We start from the raw sequence: 20110 nt of genomic DNA on the forward strand, positions 1-20110 counted from the left end.
ACTTCAAGACTTTGTAGCAATCTCTTATCCGAGGCTTATTTATTCCTTGTGAAAGGGTCAAAGATCTTGAAATAAAATGTGTCATGTCTGGAGGAAGGCAAAACCCAAACTAGTAGTGTGTTCTGTATCCTAAGTTTTGGTTCTTTGTAGGGCTTAGGTTATAAAACTGCAACAGTGGAGGCATTTATGGGCTGCTGTTGTGTTGCATTATAGCTGGTGCTCTTCTGCTTGGATTCTTTGAAATGTCTTAATTTGATGTTGCGTGTTTTAACTGGCTGAAGCTCCTGGGAAATGCTCTTCAGATCGTTAATCTCTTAAAAACCTGTTCTTATTTCTGAAAAATTTAGTGGGGACGCAGGGAGTGAGGTGAGGCGGAAGTCGTGTGGTTAAGCGTAGTGCTCTGTAAATGCTTTCCCTTCTGTGCAGCTCTTTGCCAGCAGCAGGAGTGCTTACAAGGAACTTTGTTGTTTTCTTACAACAGTAATAATTCTGATTGCTGTCTAATAGCAAACAGGCTTTTGTTATAGCATATTTCCTGTTGTTGCGCAGCATTCGCTGCCATTTCTGCTTATCCTTTTCTGCTAATGCTTGTGAGAGCAGGCTTTCGCTTCAGTTTACTTGCATCCTAAGTGACAAAAGCGCACCTCTTGGGTATAGGCTGGTGTTGTGCAGCTGCATCTCACGTGTGTTTTTCTCCTGATTTTCTTGTGTGTAGGTCAGCATTTGCATTCTGGAAGACGTGTCGGTTCATACTGTCCTTGCTGCTAAGGCTGGGTGAATAGTTCTCCTTGACCTCTCATGGCACGTTATGGAAAAGGATCAGGACTTGCTCTGTATTTTGTACAGCAGTGTTTCTTGGTGTTGCTTTTCTGAGCCTAATCAAAAGTACCTCTGGGGAATAGGAACTCTTCTTATGTGTGTTGAGTCCACCTCTGTTACCAGAGTGCCATTTGTGAGCGAAGGGGGCAGTTCAGAGAGATGCACTCGAGCTAAAATGAGCTAAAATCTCAAAGATGCTTAGGAGATGCTACTGAGAATCTTTTCTCACTGTTTAAAAGCGTGGACTGCTAATTTTAGTGTCTGTGGGCAAGTCTGCAGCTTTCCTGATGATTTTTAACACCCTCAAATTTCTAAATTGCTGTTGTATTTTCCACATTCTGTTCACGTGGTGCTCTATATTGTGTGCTGTTAGACAGCTGCTGTGCTTGCACCAGGCATCATTTCTTTTCAGTCAGTGCTAAAATAGTTCTTCCCTTGTGTTAATGCAGTGGCTGGCGTAAGACTTCTGAGATTTAGCCCGCAATGTGCTGTTGCTGATGCAATGGTTATTTGCAACTTGCATTGTTATCTTCTTATGTTGTAAGTGTGCACTGATTCAGGAGCCTGCAAATGGCTGTCGTGCTCTCTGGTGGGATGAAGTTGAGCTGTGGAGTTTGGTTTTTTTCAGTTGTAAAATTGACTCTGGGTCCTGCCTGTTCTTTCCAGTACAGCAAATGTGAGGATGCCTAGGGTGCGTGCAATCTGCTGTCTGTTTCAGTGTAAGCTGATTATAAGTGCTAGTTACAGAATAATTTCACAAATCTAAGTTTCACCCAAATAAACAGCTCCTTATTTTGTATGTAGATTGTCTCATAAGCAGTGTAACTCTGGAGACTGGAACAGAGAAGAAACAGAGAAGAAGTTTCCCTCTGGGCTTCTCTCAGAAATTGTTTTCCTCTTCTTGATGCTTTAACATTGTGTTGGCTCTCTACCTGCCTTTCTCTCCTATTTTGTGCCCCATCCAGGGTTCCCTCTCTTCTTATTTTAAGAATTACTCGAACATTTGGGATTCTTCCATTCTTTTTCATGCCTCCTCACCACCTGAGGAGCAGGCAGTGGAAAGAAGGCTATCTCCTCCACACTCCTGAAGCTGGAGAGGGAGCAGTGTGACGCCTAACATCCATTTGGCCTTGCATCGTGCCTCTGACAGCAGCCAGGGCTGGATGCCTAAGGAAGAGTGAGCACACACTGTGACCATCCTCCCTCCACCGCCTGTAGCTTAGAGACCTCCTAAGTTAGAGGTGGTATCCCCATATTTAACCTCAAACTTTTCCTCCCAAAGCCTGCTGATCAGTGAGCACTGTGTTTGACCTCTTGAAGTTTCATTTTCTGAAGTGTGCTGGGTTTGGGTGCATATTGACTGATCTTTGTCTGTGTGTAAACTTTCTCTTTTATCACCTATGATGTTGACCTTTTGTATGCAGCATGCCGACAACAGCAGTGAAGTCAATACTTCTGAGATACATTTTTTAAAAGTGGGAGTAACAGGAAGCATTTTAAGATGTGTATTTAGGCATGCTTATCTGAAAATTAGTAGCTAATGGCTGAATGCCAAATACTAAGATTCCAAGAAGCAATACATTGCAGTGCAGTCTCTGCTATACGGCTGCATGTGGATTTCTTGAACGTCTGATACCATAAAATTCTTCCTAAGCTTAAGTGTATGTGACATTCTGTAGTGCTGTGTGTTACTGTGTATACAAGGGAGGCCATTCAGTGTTAAGTGTAGAGAAAAGAGTAGATACTATTGCAAATGCTGCAAGTGAATCGAAAAAGGAGCAGTGAAAACTTGCCGGCCTGTAATACAAAGGGGAAAAAAAGGCTTTTCATTCGTGATGGGGAACAAGAGGTGACTGCTTGACTTCTTCAGCCAGGCACTGAATTGATGAGCTTCACTGTTCTGCTACTGGAGATAACAAAATACCCGCACTGAATGCAGGGCAAGGTTTTCAGAGGTGATGGAGGGCTTGAGGAGGCGAGCTTGAAATGTTACAAAGAGACTTGGCTCCCGAGGTTAATACTCAGGGTTTTTTGAAAGTTGAGCCTTTTGATTTCTTGAACTAGTTAACTTTGTTCACCAGAATGGCGTGTTGTGGGTTTTTTCTTTTTCTTTCTTTCTTTCTTTTTTTTTTTTTTTTTTTTTCTTTCTGTTTTCTCTAGAAAAGACGGGTACAAAAGATTTTGTTTCTCTCCAGTATGAGGGTAACTGGGAGCAGAGCTGCACCAGGTGTGAGTTTTGCATGAGGTAGTTCAGCTCTCTGTGGATTTTGGAACCCTTCATGTGTTGCCACATGCCTGTACCTGTCCACCCATCCCAGCAAGTATCCTCATTTTGCCTGGTCTAGGTAAAGCAAACAGCAGCCTCTTACGATGCCATTTCCTTTTGTGTCGGGAACTGCTTTCTAGAGGTAGAATTCAAGGAAAAGGCAGGTAATTACACAGCTAATTTGCCTTCAGACTCTTGGAGACAGTGTTTGCTGGCAAGTTTTCAGCTCTTGCAGCTCTTTTCAGAAGCTTTTGGCTGTGGAATTTGTTGGGCAGGGTTAAGCAGCACTGCAGAGAGTGGGCGGTTTTCGTATCTGAGGTATACATGAGTTGATGGCTTAACTCACATTTGTGACTTAGGAAGAGTTCCCATTTCCTCATTGAAATTCTAGAGTTAGACATGAAGAGTCCTTTAAGTATCCTTTGGGAGGAGTGTGCAGGCAACATCTCTGTTCCCATTTTCTTTAGGATTAGGATTGAATTTCTGAGGTGAATCTCCTCACAGCACACCTGCTGTGCTTCAGTTGCCCTCGAGTCTTTGGCCTATGGCACTAATCCCAGCCTGGGGCAAACCCCCAGCATAGTGTGGCTCTGGAGGCCTCAACACCAGCAACCCTCTATCTACAATCTTTTCTCCTTTGAGACTAGCTGCTAAAGTAGACAGTTGTGCTAGTCTTGTGAATTTGTAGATGATGGGATAAGTTTTTTCTGTATTTTAAATCATAGAATCATTTAATTTGGAAGGGACCTGTATAGGGCCTCTAGCCAACTGCCTGCAATGAACAGGGACACCTACAGCTCCATCAGGTATTCAGAGCCCTGTCCAGCCTGACCTTGGATGTCTCCAGGGACTGGACATCTGCAACCTCTCTGGACAACCTGTTACAGTGCCCCACTACCCTTACTGAAAAAAACTTTTCACTTTTATCAGGTCTAATTCTCCCCTCTTGTAGTTTGAAACCATTTTCCTTTACTCTGTTACAACAGACCCTGCTAAAGTGTCTGTCCCCTTCCTTCTTGTAACCCCCCAAATATTAGTGAAGTAAATAAACAGAGTGTCTTGTGTTCCATCTACTGTCTGAATACCTTATTCTCAATTTTCTGGAGTCTTAATGTAAGGAACCTGATTGATTTAAATGTTGTTGTTTCTTTTGATGTTTTTTTTTTTCTGGTGTCTCTGGAACTGCCTGTGTTGATATATATGTCTCCTTCAAACAATGTGGCATGCCTATTTCAGATCCAGATGTTTTGCAGACCCATTGGGGGATAATTTTATTTAATGTTTTGTGTGGGGTTATGCAGACCCTCTTGCAGACCTTGACTCGAGTCCCTGTGCATCTTTTAGATGCTGTTTTATGTGCCTAATCTCTTGTATTTTTCTTATCTAGACCCCTTCCTTCCTCTTGCCCCCTCCCTACCAACAGTCATCTCTTTTGCAAGATGGGGACAATCCTGTAATGAAAAATATCTCTTCCTGAGGCAAGGATAATTTAATTTGTTCATGGTTGTTGGTTTGTTGGGTTTTTTTTTTGTGGTGGTTTTTTTTTTTTTTTTTTTTTTTTAATGCTGGAGACCAGATTAGCTGCCTTTTCTGGGGCAGGAGAGTTTCTCATAGTTGGTCCCTTAGCAAATAACAGAAGCTCAGGCACAACAAGTATTGTAAATACCTTGCACTGCTGTTCTCAATAACAGAATTAGTTATGTAAACCTTATATTAAAGAAGGAAGAGCCCTGATGTGTCTTAAATCATGCTCTGTGTGTACACGCATGCGTACAGTTCCTTCTTGTCTAGGAGAAAAATATCTATGCTCCTAACATGCAGGCTCTATAGAGATTAGCATACTAAACAGTGTTGCTCTGCATGACCCGAAATTGGCTTTGAGTGCTAATTGGATCTGTGGGTTTTGATGGGGGGGGAGGGGGAAGGCCTGTAAGACACTGCCCTCTTGTTTTTCCAGGTTGCAGGCAAGAGTATAGACAAGGTGGGAGTATAGGTGTCTGTGAGGAGTGAACTGAGCTCCTGAACTATAGGGTTACTAGCTGATAGAATTGAAGCTGTCTCCAGTGGTCTTGCTTATGTCTTTACCTAGCTGTGCAGATCTTTTAATTCTCATGTTTCTGTTTAGAAATGTGATGATACAGGGAAATGAGCACCAAATTAGATCGCAGGCATTTCTGGTTTCAATTTCTAACACCTCCTGTTGTCTATGTTCATGTGCTCTAGTTGGTAGTTTGTCCAGGTCTACCTTCTGCAGCCAAATCACTGGCAGTAGCCATGCTTCTGCACTTGACTGTGCGTGCTGACATGACATAGGTGCTTATTCCTGTTCCATAACACCTGTTCTGTGTGCATCTGTTGTTGGCATTTCTAATGTGGCTTCTTGCTTGGATATTATGCGTGTTGAAGATGGACCATTAGATAATTAAATTACAGTTAAAGAGGATTACTCAATAAACACTGAGATCCGTCCCTCTATGGGTTCCTATAACTGCAGATCAATTGTCAAGCACTGAGCTGGGGTGGGCCAGTGCCACGTGCTGCCATGGCCAGCAGTTTCAGCAGCCTTGCTGACTAGTCACTGCCTTCTATAATCTCTCACAACAGCAGATGGAAAAGGAGTGAAGCTGTCCTGGATCCCAAACCCGCCAGAGAGTCTGAGCCTGACATGAGTGCTGGGATGCTCCAAGTGGTGGCTGCAGTCTCCTGCAATCAGGCTTGGCTCTGGTGCTGGTTTTACTGAGGTCTGCATGGTTGCTTCTCTCATCTCAACAGTGGAATGCTTGCTGGGAAATTAGCCTCTGTGTACTGAGAGTTGAAATGATCCCCTGCTAGAGGTTTTGAGAAAGTAACGGGTAAGGCTCATGTCTGAATTATTAAAGCATGCATGTGACTCTCTTTAATTCCTCTGCCAATCCCCTTTAGGCTTGACTTGTCTTTAGAGAGGATTTCAGCTGATATAGATGAAGTGTGGGGTTGAATTGAGGTGGACCAGGACCACCAAATTTGAGCAGGTAAAACATACAGAAGCTATTGTAGTGTTTGGTTTTTGTTTGTTTTCGATGAATGAAAAGTAAAAGCCGTACTGGATTTAGCACTTATGTAAGAAAATGTGGTTAATGGATTTGGATGTTACCTAGCAGTAAAGATAACTGGAAAAAAAAAGAAGGTCTGCTTCACACCATTGAAAACCAGTGTTTGCTGCTATGGAAAGAAAAGAAGGATAACAATAGAGATTGGTTTGGGGAGAGGGGAGCCAGGAGTGTTCTAAGATTTCCCTTTTAAAATGAATGTTTTGTGAAATTGTATAGCAATGTGCTTCACATATTTATAGAATCATAGAATGGCTTGGGTTGAAAGGGACCCTAAGGGTCATTGAGTTCCAACCCCTTTGCCACATGCAGGGCTGCTAACCTCCAGATCTGGTACTAGTCTAGGTTGCCCAGGGGCCCCTCCAACCAGGTCTTGAACACAACATGTGCATCTTTTAAAAAGTCTTCTGACATAAATACATTTCCCTAGTTTTACAGTTTTCCCGTCTTTTCTAGGTGCCATGTTAAAATCATGCTGGTTAAAAAATTTATTGGCTTTTATAGTTTAACATGGTCTTAGATTTGGATTTTTTGTCTTGTGTTGGATTTTCATGCTCGGTGTGATTTTACTTAATGCAAATTTAGAAATTATTTATTCTAGACTGATTGTTTCCTCAATTAAATTCAAGGAAGAATGCTCAGTTCAATACTAGAGATGTGCTACATTCCACACAGAGCAAAGAGGATGGTTGGTCTCTGCCCACAGGAAATTACGATATAGCACAAATGGATTTGGGCTGCTCTGCTTGGTTCCAACTGCTCTGGGAAAGATCTAAGATAACAGATAAGTTAATGATGTTGGAGAATAGTATTAATTTTAATTCTGTATATTCCAGTTTGAGGACTTCTTTAATATTGGTAAATGTATGCAATCCTTTTGAATTTGAATTCATATATATATTTTTCCAGTGACCTTCTACCCCACAAAAGAAAATGTGGAGATATTTCTTGAAATGGCATTTCTGCAAATTTTTGCAGCCTTGCTTCCAGCTCTGCCAGCTCTTTGGCTTGGAGTTGTGAGCTTTACTGCTTTGTCAACTTTTTTTCTTAAAATGTAACACACTGAACCTCTCCTCTTGCAACACAATTTGCTTCTGAAGCAGAACAGCAGAAAATCACCTGTCTGGTGTGGCAGTTTAAATACCGGTTGCAGAGTCTCTGCGCTTTTTGGGTCTGTTGTCACCAGGTAGCCTAAATGGAGTGTTCTGGCAGGTTAGGGCAAAAGCGGAGTTCTGTGAGAATGTTTGGAGAAAAGTCAATGAAGATCAGTAACAGGGGCAGGTCTTTCAGGTAAGACACAGGAAGAAGCAGCGTGTTGACTCTTGCTTTTCTTTTTTTCTTTCATTCCCCCTTTGCTCCCAGCTGCACTTTGGAGACTTGTCAAAAGTGCTTCATTATCTTTAGCCTTTTATCTTCAACTGTCAGTCAGTGATAGGGAAAGGAAATAGAGATCATATGTGATACAGTTGTTTGACATCCAGAAGAGTTTAAAATGCAGTCTTCAGTATTATCTCTGCCTGTTAGGCGTTTCTGTTGGGACTGGTGCTGCCACAGTTTTCTGTGCTCTTAGGGCACTCAGTTTATCAAACCCTTTTGCTTTACATAGCTGGGAAAGGTTTGTATGTCTCCCTTTTTTCCCCCTGCACTCCTATAGCATACCTATCTTTGTGACTGGGAAGTAGCACTGCACTTTGGGATCTCGGCTGTCTGCAGCAAATGATAGCTCTGTTGAATTGGTGACACGACAAGAAGTAATGGCCTCAAGTTGCACCAGAGGAGGTTCAGGTTGCATATTAGGAAATGTCTCTTCTCAGAAAGAGTGGTGAGGCAGCGGCACAGGCTGCCCAGGGAGGTGGTGGAGATGCCATCCCTGGAGGTGTTCAAGAGCTGTGTGATGTGGCACTGAGGGAGGTGGATAGTGGGCATGGTGGGGATGAGTTGTTAGTCAAACTGGGTGATCTTAGTGGTCTTTTCCAACCTTAACGATTTTGTGATTGTATCACACATGCAACCTGTTTTCTGCTTTACTAGTTTCTAATGTCGGTTATGGCTCCTTCTACTTATGTTGTAGCAGAAATAGTTGCAGAAGCACTTAAGGAAAATTCCTGTAGCTCATTTTGACAGACAGATAATGGAGTGAGTTGTTTGCTGGGGTGAATGAGATGCCAGTCTGTTGGTCTTCAAAAGGGAGGAGCGGAAGAAGGGTGAGGTGCTTTATTCCTGATAACCATGAGATCATCTGAACAGGCATTGTCAAGAGAGGCAGTCACTGTAGCAGAGATGGGGCAGAGGAAGGAGGCTTTTCTTGTGATTCAGTTAAGATTTTCCAAAGTAGATCTCTTTGACCAGTGCTGATAGTAGATTTAGTGTATTTTATATGGTGGAGTACTGTTTTCTTACTGTCTCTGACTTCTTAGATAATGCCTTTTGACTGCTCTTTCCAGGTCTGGACTTGCCAATTACTTTGTGTTTACACAAAAGAATATCATCCTGACACTCAGGCTGGGCAGAAAAGTCAGGCCTTATTCATTGAATGGTCATCTGGCCCAACATGGTGGTGTGTTTTGTATATCTGAAGTGTATTAAGAAAGGGGAAAAAAAAGTAGGGGACATAGAAAATCTGCTTTTGTTGTTGGCTTTTTTTTTTTCTTGTCAAACTCAGTTGGCTGTCTCTTCAGACTCTGACTATAAACAAAAAGTTTATAGAACCTCTCCTCTCCAATGATGACAGAGCCTAGGTAACTGGCCAAATAGGGCAGCAAACATTTAATGCAGCTGTGCAGAAGGATTTTTGGAAATGAAGTGGTGCACCATAGGATAACTAGGAACTGTATCTCAGTGAAAGCCTTGAGGTCTGTTTAGGTGCATTTGAAATCACTTTTTGTGGGGGAAAGGTGGGGTGAATGGAAAAAACAGCAGGTCGTTACTGTGCTGCAGGAGATGTTATTTTAATCCTGTCCGGTGAATCTTAATCCATGTGGTACAGATAGAGATGGAGCCCAGCTGTGAAGGTATTCACTTTTTCACCCAGTGCTGGAGATGTGGCTTTTCTGAGATCTCTCAGATGGCATGGAGATTAGAGCAATCCGACAGCCTTGCAGTTTGATAGCGTTTCTGAGGCTTCACTTAAGATGCAGTATGCGTTTCTTCATCCTGATAGAGATAATGGGTTTTAAGCAATTACACCCAGGCTAATTCCTTTTGATAAGAGCTCTCCATTATCTAAAAAAAGAATCCCAGCCGCCCGGGAAAGAACAGTGTAAATGTCTCTCTCATGAACTCTTTTGCTCGCTCTTCTCTGATATGTTCAGATGATGCACTGCAGATCTTTCAAGCCATAAAAGTCTACTGATCCTTTTTTAGGTAGAGAGTTTTGCAGTCAGGGAGGTGTAACAGCACTGTTGCACTGCAAAGTGCAGAGCTCTGTCTGCTTCAGGTAGGCTAGTACAGTGGTTATGGTTTAGACAGCAGGGATACAATTGGTCTCGCTTACAGGAGCCCTTTGTGCCTTCCCAGTGCAGGCTGTTTGGTTGTAAGGGACAGCTTGCATCTGCTGATTAGGATGATCTAAATTTTGTAATACGGAAGGAGTAGCAAGAAAGCAAGAGCCTACCACTGTATCTAGAATAGATCTCAGCCCCTACTGTGTGTCGCTTTGCACTGGAAAGAAGAGTGTGATGTTGGTGCACGTTATGCAGGGATGGTAAGAGATCTCATTTATTTCTAAGACCAGTAAAGATATTTCAATAGTTAGTTGAATTTCTGGTAGCTTAAAAAAATATAATTTTTTTGTATTCTCCTTGATCTCCCTGTCTTTTTGTCTTTTACATAAACAATGTAGGATGGAAGACTTAATTGATGGCATTTAAAAATGTGTGCATGGGGGTAATCTCAAAGCATCATACTGCTTATGTAAATGTGCGACTTCTAGGAAAACCATGTTATGTATTTAAATACATATATATTGTGTTAACAGCATTGAAGGGTGTTCAGACATTGTAAATGTAGTTGTATTTCTTTCTTACTTTCTCCTAGCTAGTTGCATGTGGCATTCTTGATGTGGAGCTGCCTGATGATAATTAAAACTGGGAGGGAAGGCAAGGAGAGAAGAGGGAGTTTGGTGATAAGGATTATAATCTGTCCTGCTGGTATGCCTTGGATTTCCTTCCCTGGAGAAGCATGGCATGCTGCCTGTCCTGCACCTGGCTGCTGGCTAAGAAGCATTGCTGAATGTCTCCTGAATGCTGGGGGCCTGAGCAACTCCTCTCAGAACAGAGGAGGAGGATTTGTGTGGACATGTCTGGGGTGGGACAAAAACAATGCGAAAAAAAATCTTTCTTTCCTTCCAATTTGGAAGATGACTTCTCAAATGCTGTAGCTAAGCAGTGTTGTACAGCAGTGGGAGGTGAGGTGTTTTGCTTGAAATGGGATGCAGAAGGGGCAGCTATTCGTAGTGGTAAATCCATCGCTCAATCTCCAGTATGGCCCAAGAAGGGTTGTCCATGTTCAGCTGCCTCCTTTAAACAGGGCTGCAGCAAAGTGGTACTTAGGTGAAAAATATGTGGAGGATTTCCCAGAGGAAAAATCATTACCGCCATTTGCAGAGTTGCCTGCAGCATTTTGTCCTGTCATAAACTGTTGTGAGTTTGAAAGGGTTGCTGTATTTCCTTCGAAGATATGGTAATATTTAGTTGGCAAATGAAACAACCTTTTGTTTAGAAAGCTCTTCTGAGATGCCTTTGGGATGAAAGGCATCAGCAACGTTGTCGTTACATCTCTTGTGACTGCCTTGGTTGAGGAACTGGACTATGTGAGACTCGTTCTTACTCTGAGCCAATTTACTGAGTCTTGAGCTCTTACTTTTTTGGCTTTAATTGGCTTCCTACTGCATGTCACATTGCATTTTCCTTTGGAAGGAGGATGTAGAAAGTCGACCTCCTTCTCTGGGCTGCCGAGAGAACAAGGTTTCTTATTAGGCAGAGCTGTCTAGTGTGGGCTGGAGGCAGCACCTTGTACAAGAGAGCACTGAAGCAGAATTGTGTTCTTTGCAGTAAGAATACCGTCCCAGACTTGTGAGCAACTCCACGGATTACTTCTTGTCATGTTCTTTCATAAATGATATGAAGATACGTAATCGGTGTGATGATGAGGCTCCTAGGAGACTTTCTTTATCAATGATAATGTCCCTAATGTAGAAGGAAAGCCCCATCAGCTCTTCTCCTGAGGAGCTGGCGCTTGTTGAAAGTTTGAACAGAATGGTTGTTCTATAGGTCCTGTGTGATTTTGCTGCTCTGTTTTCTTGGCTATCCTAAAAACTTTCCATACCTCTCTTCTTTGAAAGGGTTTAACGTAATGACAGCAATAAGATGTTGCATCTTGGTGATGGGATAAATTAATTTAAGTACTTCGTGCAACGTTGGTAAGGAACGAGCACTAGCTCAAAACTGCATAGGCTGTGTCTGGAGTGTCTTGCTTCTGTATTATTGATATGTCAGTCCCCAATTTATTGTTGTGTCTTGATACATACTTTACCTTTTGTTTTGGAAATAGTTCCTTGCTATTTCATCAGCGATCTGGTATCTGTAAAAATAGTTTGGCATTTAAGCAATTAATTTTGTACTCAGACAGATTGGATGTCCACAATTGCACTCAGTGATATCAAGCCAGTTATTGAGCTCCTAGTAAATACACATCTTTTTTTGTTTTTTTTTCAGTATCATAAAAACCACCATACTAAATTGTTTGTGTTCTGTTGGGTTTTGTCACTAATGTATACACTCTTCTGTCCTGCTCCATCTGTTTCTACAGTTAAATGGTATTCAAATGAATTCATTAAGAACATGTCACCTTATATTAACATTGAAATATATTAGGTGTCATGGAAAATAAACGTTCCCAATAAATTTACAGAGTGTGAAGATCTCATAAGAAGATTTCTGAAGAGCTGAACTTTGCTCTGGGAAGTTGGAGGCGGGGGTTTATGATTGTAATGTGGGGCAGTGCAAGAACAAAATATTTGTAAAAGCTCCCGTTTATCTGCCAGAGCAAAATAGAACTTGCCTCTTTCCAAGGTTGGTGTCTGTAGCTCAATGCCTTCTGCTGCACTTACATGAAATGTTAATCTCTAATGCACGGTGAAGAACATAACTTGTTTAGCAGCTAGGGACACTCTTCTGTCGATTGCTGCAGGACAAAAAGCAGAGCATTGGATTCACGGCTTGCTAGATTCTGAGCCTCTTGGGTCACTCAAATGGCAGCTCATCCCTGAAGTATTCGTCCTGTGTGCACTCCTCCTTACCTGTAGGCACTAAGAGCACAGCAGCTGCTTTGCATTAAGTTCATATCCTCTTAGCTTGCGATGCTGTCTCTCTGCTTCTGCCTCACAAGTCTCTGTGCCTCTATCTTTCCTTTGTGCCTGCCTCCTCTTAGAAAGATGCCAATCACCCCTACCTTCATTTAATGTCGAAGAGTCTTTAGTGAGCTTGGAAGGAAGAGAAACAGAGCTGTCTGTGCTAATCTCAAAGACAAACGTGTTGCCCTTGCCGCATTAGCCGTGCTTTTGTCACCTCTAGATTGGATTAGTGCAGTGCACAGTATGTGGGTCTGCAGCTGAAGGCGCATGCAGAACCGTGTTGTCTGCTTGTTTTAGTGTCACAGGAGAGTATTTTCTAGGGAGAAGACAGTGTTTAAGAGCAATGCCCTCAGTCAGGATCCTGAGCTGACTTCTTGCACTGGTGTGATCAGAGCCACTTTGGCTGTCGGACAGTGCTTTGAAGCTTACCTGTTGTTCCTGCTTTCTGTAAAAGGAAAAGTTGAAGGATTAAATGGAACTAGAACATAAGGTCTATGAGAAATACAGTAACTGGAGCCTTTCAACTATCTTTTTTTTTTTTCTTGGTTATTTTTCCATATTCTGGATTTTGATATATGGTGCTTGTGTTTAGAGATATACCCTTAAACACCTGTGATTGAGAACAAGATGCAGATAGTTGAGATTCTTCCTTTTCTGTTCACACTGGGAAGATGCAGAAAAGTCTAGCTTCTTTATTAAGACTAGTTCATTACTTGATCAGGTATGTAACAGTTTTTTGGGAAGGGTGTAAGTATAAGGTATAAGTGAAGTAAAAGATCTGTTTTTAATGCAGGTTGGTGTTAGTGTAATGAAAGAGTTGACTATACTCTTTATACTATGTTGACTATAGAACATCACAGCACTCAGGAAGATAACTTACAGGAGTGAGCCTATGCATATGAACAGCCTGAAAAACAAGGAATGTGCTGGGAATTACCTGTTCTTATCAGCTGCAGAGGTAGACAGCGTCAGTCCTTGGTTCAACTGTTTGCTGAACTGTAATTGGAGACCAAAATCTGCTTTTCATCTTATAATTCTACTCGATGTGTACAGCTCCTCATTTTGTTTTTAAATACCCACAGATGATCTTGATTTTTGAACACATCCCACTCAGTGCTCCTCTTTATGACAAGCTTCCCTAGGGATGGCTTCTCTCTGTGAGAGTGACTTCATTGCCCAACCTGGGGTTCCTAGTGGCATAATGGCTCTAAGCCACTCTAGTGTGCAGTCTTGAGTACTGAATACATCAAGAGATACAAAGGGAAGGCTCGTCGCATATATGAATGTTCATGTTGCTAGCTGGTAGCTTTACCAATGTGGCTGATGAGCAGTTGTAAGTTACTGGACTTCACCTGTGTGTGGGCTGTTTGTTTAAACATGATTTGGTCTGATCCCAGATCAACCTAGTGGTCCAACTGCTCTTGGTATTACTATGATGGTCTACTTGATTTTAGCAAGATCGGTGTTCTGGCTTCTGTTTTGCTATGCTGCTGAAATATTTAGTTGTGGATGTGGAGCTAGTGGGATGTCATAAGAATTTTGTTGTTCCTCTTTGGAGATTGGGGTTAGGTAGCATCCCTCCCTCGCTGAAGAAGTTTCAATGGCTGGAACTATGAATCAAAGCAGTTCGCTCTTTGGGAAAGTGAGAACCCATCAAAATCCATGCCCAGCTGTTGGGGTTATCGTTTGAGCTACAAAGCCAAATAGTAGACCAGTGTCCTTCCATGTCTTCACCAGGTCCTCTGGCTAACTTAAGCAGTTCACACTTTTGCCTGAGGCCTTGCCGTCCCTCTGCAGAGCACTGCCATTGCTCTCCTTTTAGTTAGACAGTCTCTGTCTAGTTAAATGGACACAGGCTGAGCTCCATGTTTTCCTGCACTCTGGGGGGAGCATGCTCTGTTCCTGCTTCCGTGTTCTGAGACTTCCATCAAAGATGAAATGTGTCTTGGAAACAAGCGTGGTTACAGAAGTCTGTTCAAGTAATATCTGTTGAAATTAGTAATTCCTTACTAAATAAGCAATGAAATAAAGATTGCCCACACAAAAAAATGGTGTTTTTAGGGCTACTGTTCCAATGAGATTAAATATTAATAGGAAAGATTGCGCTTGGTAGTTTTAGCTTTCTGAGGAGTGTGCCCAGCCGTATTCTGTATCGCTCTTTTTTTGGACAAAGCCTAGCCTGGTAATGCTTCTGTTAACTGTCTGCTTTCTCTGTCCTTATACCCCAATGTAGCTTTCTGCAGAGGACGTATTGTGAGGGTGCCCAAAAGCCCTCTTATTCGAGTTGTGGGCACGGAGGTGGTGATCCCTTGCAGCGTTAGTGACTACGATGGACCCAGTGAACAGAACTTTGACTGGGAGTTCTCCCGGGCGACTGATTTCTTGAGGATAGTGAGTACCTGGGATTCTACGTTCACCTCTGAGGAGTACCAAAAACGTGTGGGCCGCGGGGATATCAAACTGAGACGGAGCAGCAACGATGCTGTGGAACTTGTGATTAGAAACATCCAGCCAACTGACCAAGGGATATACAAATGCTCCACGCCCAGCACTGATGCCACCGTTCAGGGAAATTATGATGCTGAGGTCCAAGTGAAAGGTATTTCTGAAGAGTGAGGTGTGCTCTAAGTTTGTTTTTGGTATCAGTTATAGTTATACTTTTAATAATGTTAATCTTCAGTTGCTTATGAGCACTGTGATTTTTTTTTTTTTTTCCTGTTGAGTTCTCCTAAAGGCAAAATCCAAAATTGGGAATTACAGTAGTAGTGATAGCACGTAAGGTGCCTTTTCCTTTCCCTTCCTTTCTCCCCTCTCTGTCCCCCCACCCCTTTAAATGGGAAAACTAAGCATTGGGTTTTCTTAAGATGTCTGCAGATACTTTTGGTTACTAAGCCTCTTAATAGAGGGGCTAACTTCAGGTGAAAACACAGCTTGTGTGCTCTCCTGTTTATAGCATCGTCTAGGAATCTGTATGAAGAAAGTAATCTTCCCTTTTCTCGTTAGCGTATTGTTTCTTCAGTCATGTCCTAGCCTTGCTCTGTCATTTCGAATTCTTAAGTAATAAGCGGGGAGATTTCTATTTATTTATTTTTAATTCCTAGTGTTATGTCTTTTACTCTTGTGAAAATGAATGTGTTTGTGGATGGGAATAACCTGAATGATACTGCTTGAATGAGAAGCTGTAGTGAGAAGGAAGGTCAATGAAGTTGAGTGCTTGTCTTAGCTTGTTTAAAGTGGATCACTAATGAATTTTCAGCTTAATTTCCTTGCTCCTGGAAAATACTTGTATGGAAGAAGAAATGGTTGGAGACACGGTGTCCTCTCATATTTTTGGTGCTTCGTATCAGAGTAGATCAGGATAAGTGCTCTCTCCTCGCTTCTGTTTTATGATGCTTGTGTTTGTTTTTTTTTTTTTTTTTTTTTTAATAGTGATTTCTGATGGCTTATCAGTGAGTGGTTCAAAAGCACGTTCCTCAGCATCTCTCAAGCTGTCTGAGGGTGACTCTTTCAAGTTACGCTGCTCAGCAATCACCACCTCACCAGAGCACACTCACCTACATGTGACTTGGCAGATCAAAAGTGGATTGTCTTGGCGGGACATCCTGTCTTTAACTCATGAAGGCAAATTCCAGCCCGGCCCTGGCTACGAAGAGCGCTACCGTAATGGAGATATCCGCTTGGACACAGGAGCAAATGACACGTATCGATTGTCTGTGTCCCAGGCCTCGTCAGTGGATGGGGGTGTCTACAGGTGTCTTGTGAGCGAGTGGGTGAGAGGGGCAGACAGCTTATGGCAGAAGATCCAAGAGAAGAGCGTGGAGATAGCAAGTGTGGAAATCCAACGGACCGGTGAGTGCTACTGATGGGTTGGGATCATAGCTTCCAGCTGAAGCAGTGCTGTGTCCAGAATGTCATACTTTAAGAGTAGAAATTGGATAAGCTGAACTGAATGAGCCCGCCCTTCGGGAGAGCTTGATGCTGTTTGTATAGCTGGCCTGTTTACATCTAAGTTGATATCAAATTCTTGGCATGATTTTGCTAGCTTTTCTGGGGGGAGGGGGAGCAGTGAGGACGATGATGTGGAAGAATTGACTGGAATTTCTTACATGCCTAGACTAAGATTTTTATCTTAGACTTCCTCTGTTCTTTATGTTTCTTAAATAATGTTGTATTCTGTTCTATATGTTTCTTTAAATAACATTGTATTCAACTGCTCAACACCCCAAACCTACCCTCTATGCTCTTGTTAATGTTGGGTTGTCTGATAGCACTAAACAGCTATGCTTCCTCTGTAAAAGTGGATTGTGACTCAGTGACAGATGTGAATGTTATGTATTAAAAGAAAATAAAAAGTCTGGGAGGAAGGAGAAAGGCAAGGATAATTTCAAAGGACAAATTATCCAGTGATTTCTATCACCTTACACTGGATCACTGGGCTGATTGCTACACTTTGTTGTCATGGCCCTGTTAATCACATCATTGCATGCTTGACTTAGGAAACAAAAATATGTGAGCTGTGCTGAGGATATCCAGATATCTCTGTCTATATACGTTTCAGGAGGAGCTGTACTAAGCACTTAATTGCATTAGCATTACTGCTGCTAGGTAAAGGGGGAAAATGAGAGGTGATGCATCTTGTCACTCAGTAGGTGGAAAAACAAGCGGCAGTAGTCCCTCAGAAATGAGGTTATGACAGTATTTTCAAGTGTTCATACAATAAAGATATATTTTCATTTTTGTAGTCTTGCAGACAGTGTAGGGAAAACTCAGAACTGCTGAATTTTGATTGGCTCATTTGGATGTAGTTTTAGTATTCTGACAGTACTTAGCTTGTGAAATTGGACAGGACCAATCTGCCCCTTCTTTTCAAGGTGTCTGTTAAACAGTAAGAGCTTGCGAGTAGTATCTGCTGAGCCAGGGTTGCTAATTAAGAGCTGTAAGCATCTATTTTCTTGCACTTGTGGAGAGTGTTCTGGCTATCGTCATCCTGTTTTCAGAAACTGATTAAATGCTACCTATTTAAGCCACAGCTAGCAGTAACTAATGGGGGAGGTTTTCAGTGTTTGTAGACTTGGGTTTTTCTTTTTTCTGTTTGGCTTGGATTTTTTTGGCCTTCATTTTCAGCTCAGTAATTAGCACTGGAACAGCACTGGAACTTTGTCAGGGGCATGAAAGCTTTCTGGCTTTCCGGATTCCCTCTTAACTGCTATAAATTCTAGGGTTTAATTTGTAGAAATAATTTTAAAAAGTCTTTTTTTTTTTTTTTTTTTTAATGTAATGCAAAGGCTGGTGTCTAATTACTTGTGTAAGTATCACAGCTTTTGTAACTCTGTTTCTTGCCTCTGGTACTCTACCTACCTTCCTACTACATTCATCTTAAATCACGACCTTTGGACCTGACTTTGTATGTCTTTTTCTAATAGTGCCTTGCATAACAGGGATGTAACCCTAAGTGAGCCCTTCACTTCAGCCCTCCTGTAAGCAAAAAAGGAGCCTTGAGAAAGCACATTTTAATAAGTTCTCTCAGATTCCCTCTCCATGGTTATACCACCAGGTTCTGAATGCTTGTGACTGATGCGTGAAGACAGAAGTGCTCTGTGCTGAAATGCTGTTCTTAACCTTGCAGAGAAATCTTAATTTATATTCTGACATTAGTCTATTAAATTAATTAGGCTTCCCTACTGTTTCCAGTTCTTCCAGAGGGAAGTCTCAATAAGACACTCAATCAGATAGGAGACTTGGCTTTTTGCACTATCAGGTAGTGAGCAGTGAGCACTGCTTGGTTTTGATGGCCATAGTTGTGGCCATTCAAAATTCAGTTTGGCTCTGGCTTTCTGTCTTTCCTGATGATCATCCTAGAAAGCTTTTACAGGTGGGTATGTATTATGTGCTTACCACGTAGTTTTACATGTAAATCCCTGATCTGCTGTTAGCTGTCTGTGTAAGGTAGGAATCGTGTAACTACTGAGGACAGCTACTTCTGTAGCAGCCCAGTCTGCTGGCTTTAGTTAAGATGTTTGAAGGAGAAGTGCATTATATACTGTGGAGGTGGTGCTGCTCTGAGATCCAAGTCTAATTTGGACAATGTAGAATGCAAGTTAACTAGCAAGTTAAAAGGTGGGGGTGTAGCAGTTGGACAGATCATTATGATGGGCAAAGATGTTTCACCAGAGGTGTAATGACAAAGGATCAGCACAATGGAAAGATGCTATAAAGGAAGGGAAGAAGATTGCTTACCCACATCAGAAGATTCCAGGTTTGCAGGGGAAAGCTCCACCAAGGAGGGGTCTCCAGAAAGCAGCAGTCAGGCTTTAAATGAGATCTAAGAGAGGTGCAGCCAGGCTCCACCCTGTTCCGATCACACAGCTGAATTGCCTTCACCTGTGCTCCCAGGGCTGACCCGGTCCTTTCCCCAGGTGATCAATCAGTGGTTCAGGGTGGCTCCACAGTTCCCATACAGGGGGCCAGGTAATTTGTGAATGATTTGCACTGGGGTTTACAAAGAGCGCCTGCAGCTTACCACTACCACTAGTCTTACCACTAGGTTTTCTATTCCTAGTCTTGATACTTACGTTCTATCCAGCTTAGTAAACTACAGAATGCAGAGGGCCCCATTTGAAGGTTGACCATGTGTGCTGTACGTTAAAAATAGTCACTAGCCACGAGAAGAGTTTGTTAAATGTGTTTTTAAGTAGCTGTTGGCATTGTTTTAAAGTCTCGGGAGTGTGTTGGTCACAGCATTAAGCTGTGAGTTAGCAGGATAAGTCATTATTGCTGCCATCTGTTCGCTTCCCTTTCTTGCTTCTGCAACACACCAGTGGTCAGTCAGAACTTCAGCATGTGGCCATAGCTGCTGCACATCTGTATCTGTTCTCATCAGTGAGCTCAAAACCATTTCAGCAGATATAAGTTGAGTTCTAATATAGTTTCTTGTGATTTCAGTGAACATTTTCTCTTCTGAGAGGTAGTCCCGAAACACCTCAACGCCCTGTGAGAAAGAGAAACCTTTTTGTTTTCCTGCTATTTGAAGGTGATGTGTATATTCTGTGTTTGGAACATACAAAACAGTGTTTTATTTTTTTGCTTGAATTTTTGTCTCTTCTTTTCCAAGCTCTAGATGTGCTCATCTCAACAAGCAATCTGTCTGTAACTGAAAGAGACTCCCTGGATCTTACCTGCAACATCACAACAGACAGGAGTGGTATTTTCCAAGCTGAAGTGACGTGGTATTTCTCTGAGTCACCCGATGATACCTTGTCAGATGCTCAGGTTTTGTTGAGCATGGACCATGATTCTGTTGTCAGTGATTCAACTCTTATCAGTCTGAGCCATGTAGATAGGAACTCCTATCGCCTGTTGGTGCGTGATGTGGATGTGGAAGACTCTGGGTACTACTTCTGCCAAGCAGCTGTCTGGGTGCCCCTGCACAACGGGAGCTGGCACAAAGTGGTGGAGAGGACATCTGCACCGGTCAGTGTGGTGGTGACAGCATTAGGTGAGTGATTTTGTTTTCAAACTTCATTGGATCTCTTCTGGGCAAGTTCTTATCACGTTTGCATTTATCACCTGTATGTAGCATATCTA

General features: G+C 42.3%; 1 protein-coding gene across 1 annotated transcript in view; it reads left to right on the forward strand.

Moving 5' to 3' along the window:
* PTGFRN (prostaglandin F2 receptor inhibitor) overlaps positions 1-20110 on the forward strand; it is a 65898-nt gene that overhangs the window by 13001 nt on the left and 32787 nt on the right. The window contains 3 exon segments of the mRNA XM_042810291.1: positions 14760-15125; positions 15956-16375; positions 19638-20021. Coding sequence (XP_042666225.1) covers positions 14760-15125; positions 15956-16375; positions 19638-20021 — 1170 coding nt within the window.

The sequence above is a fragment of the Centrocercus urophasianus genome, unplaced genomic scaffold (assembly GCF_019232065.1).
Source record: "Centrocercus urophasianus isolate 14NV4802_14NV808 unplaced genomic scaffold, USGS_Curo_1.0 seq_12, whole genome shotgun sequence".
Classification (NCBI taxonomy): Eukaryota; Metazoa; Chordata; class Aves; order Galliformes; family Phasianidae; genus Centrocercus; species Centrocercus urophasianus.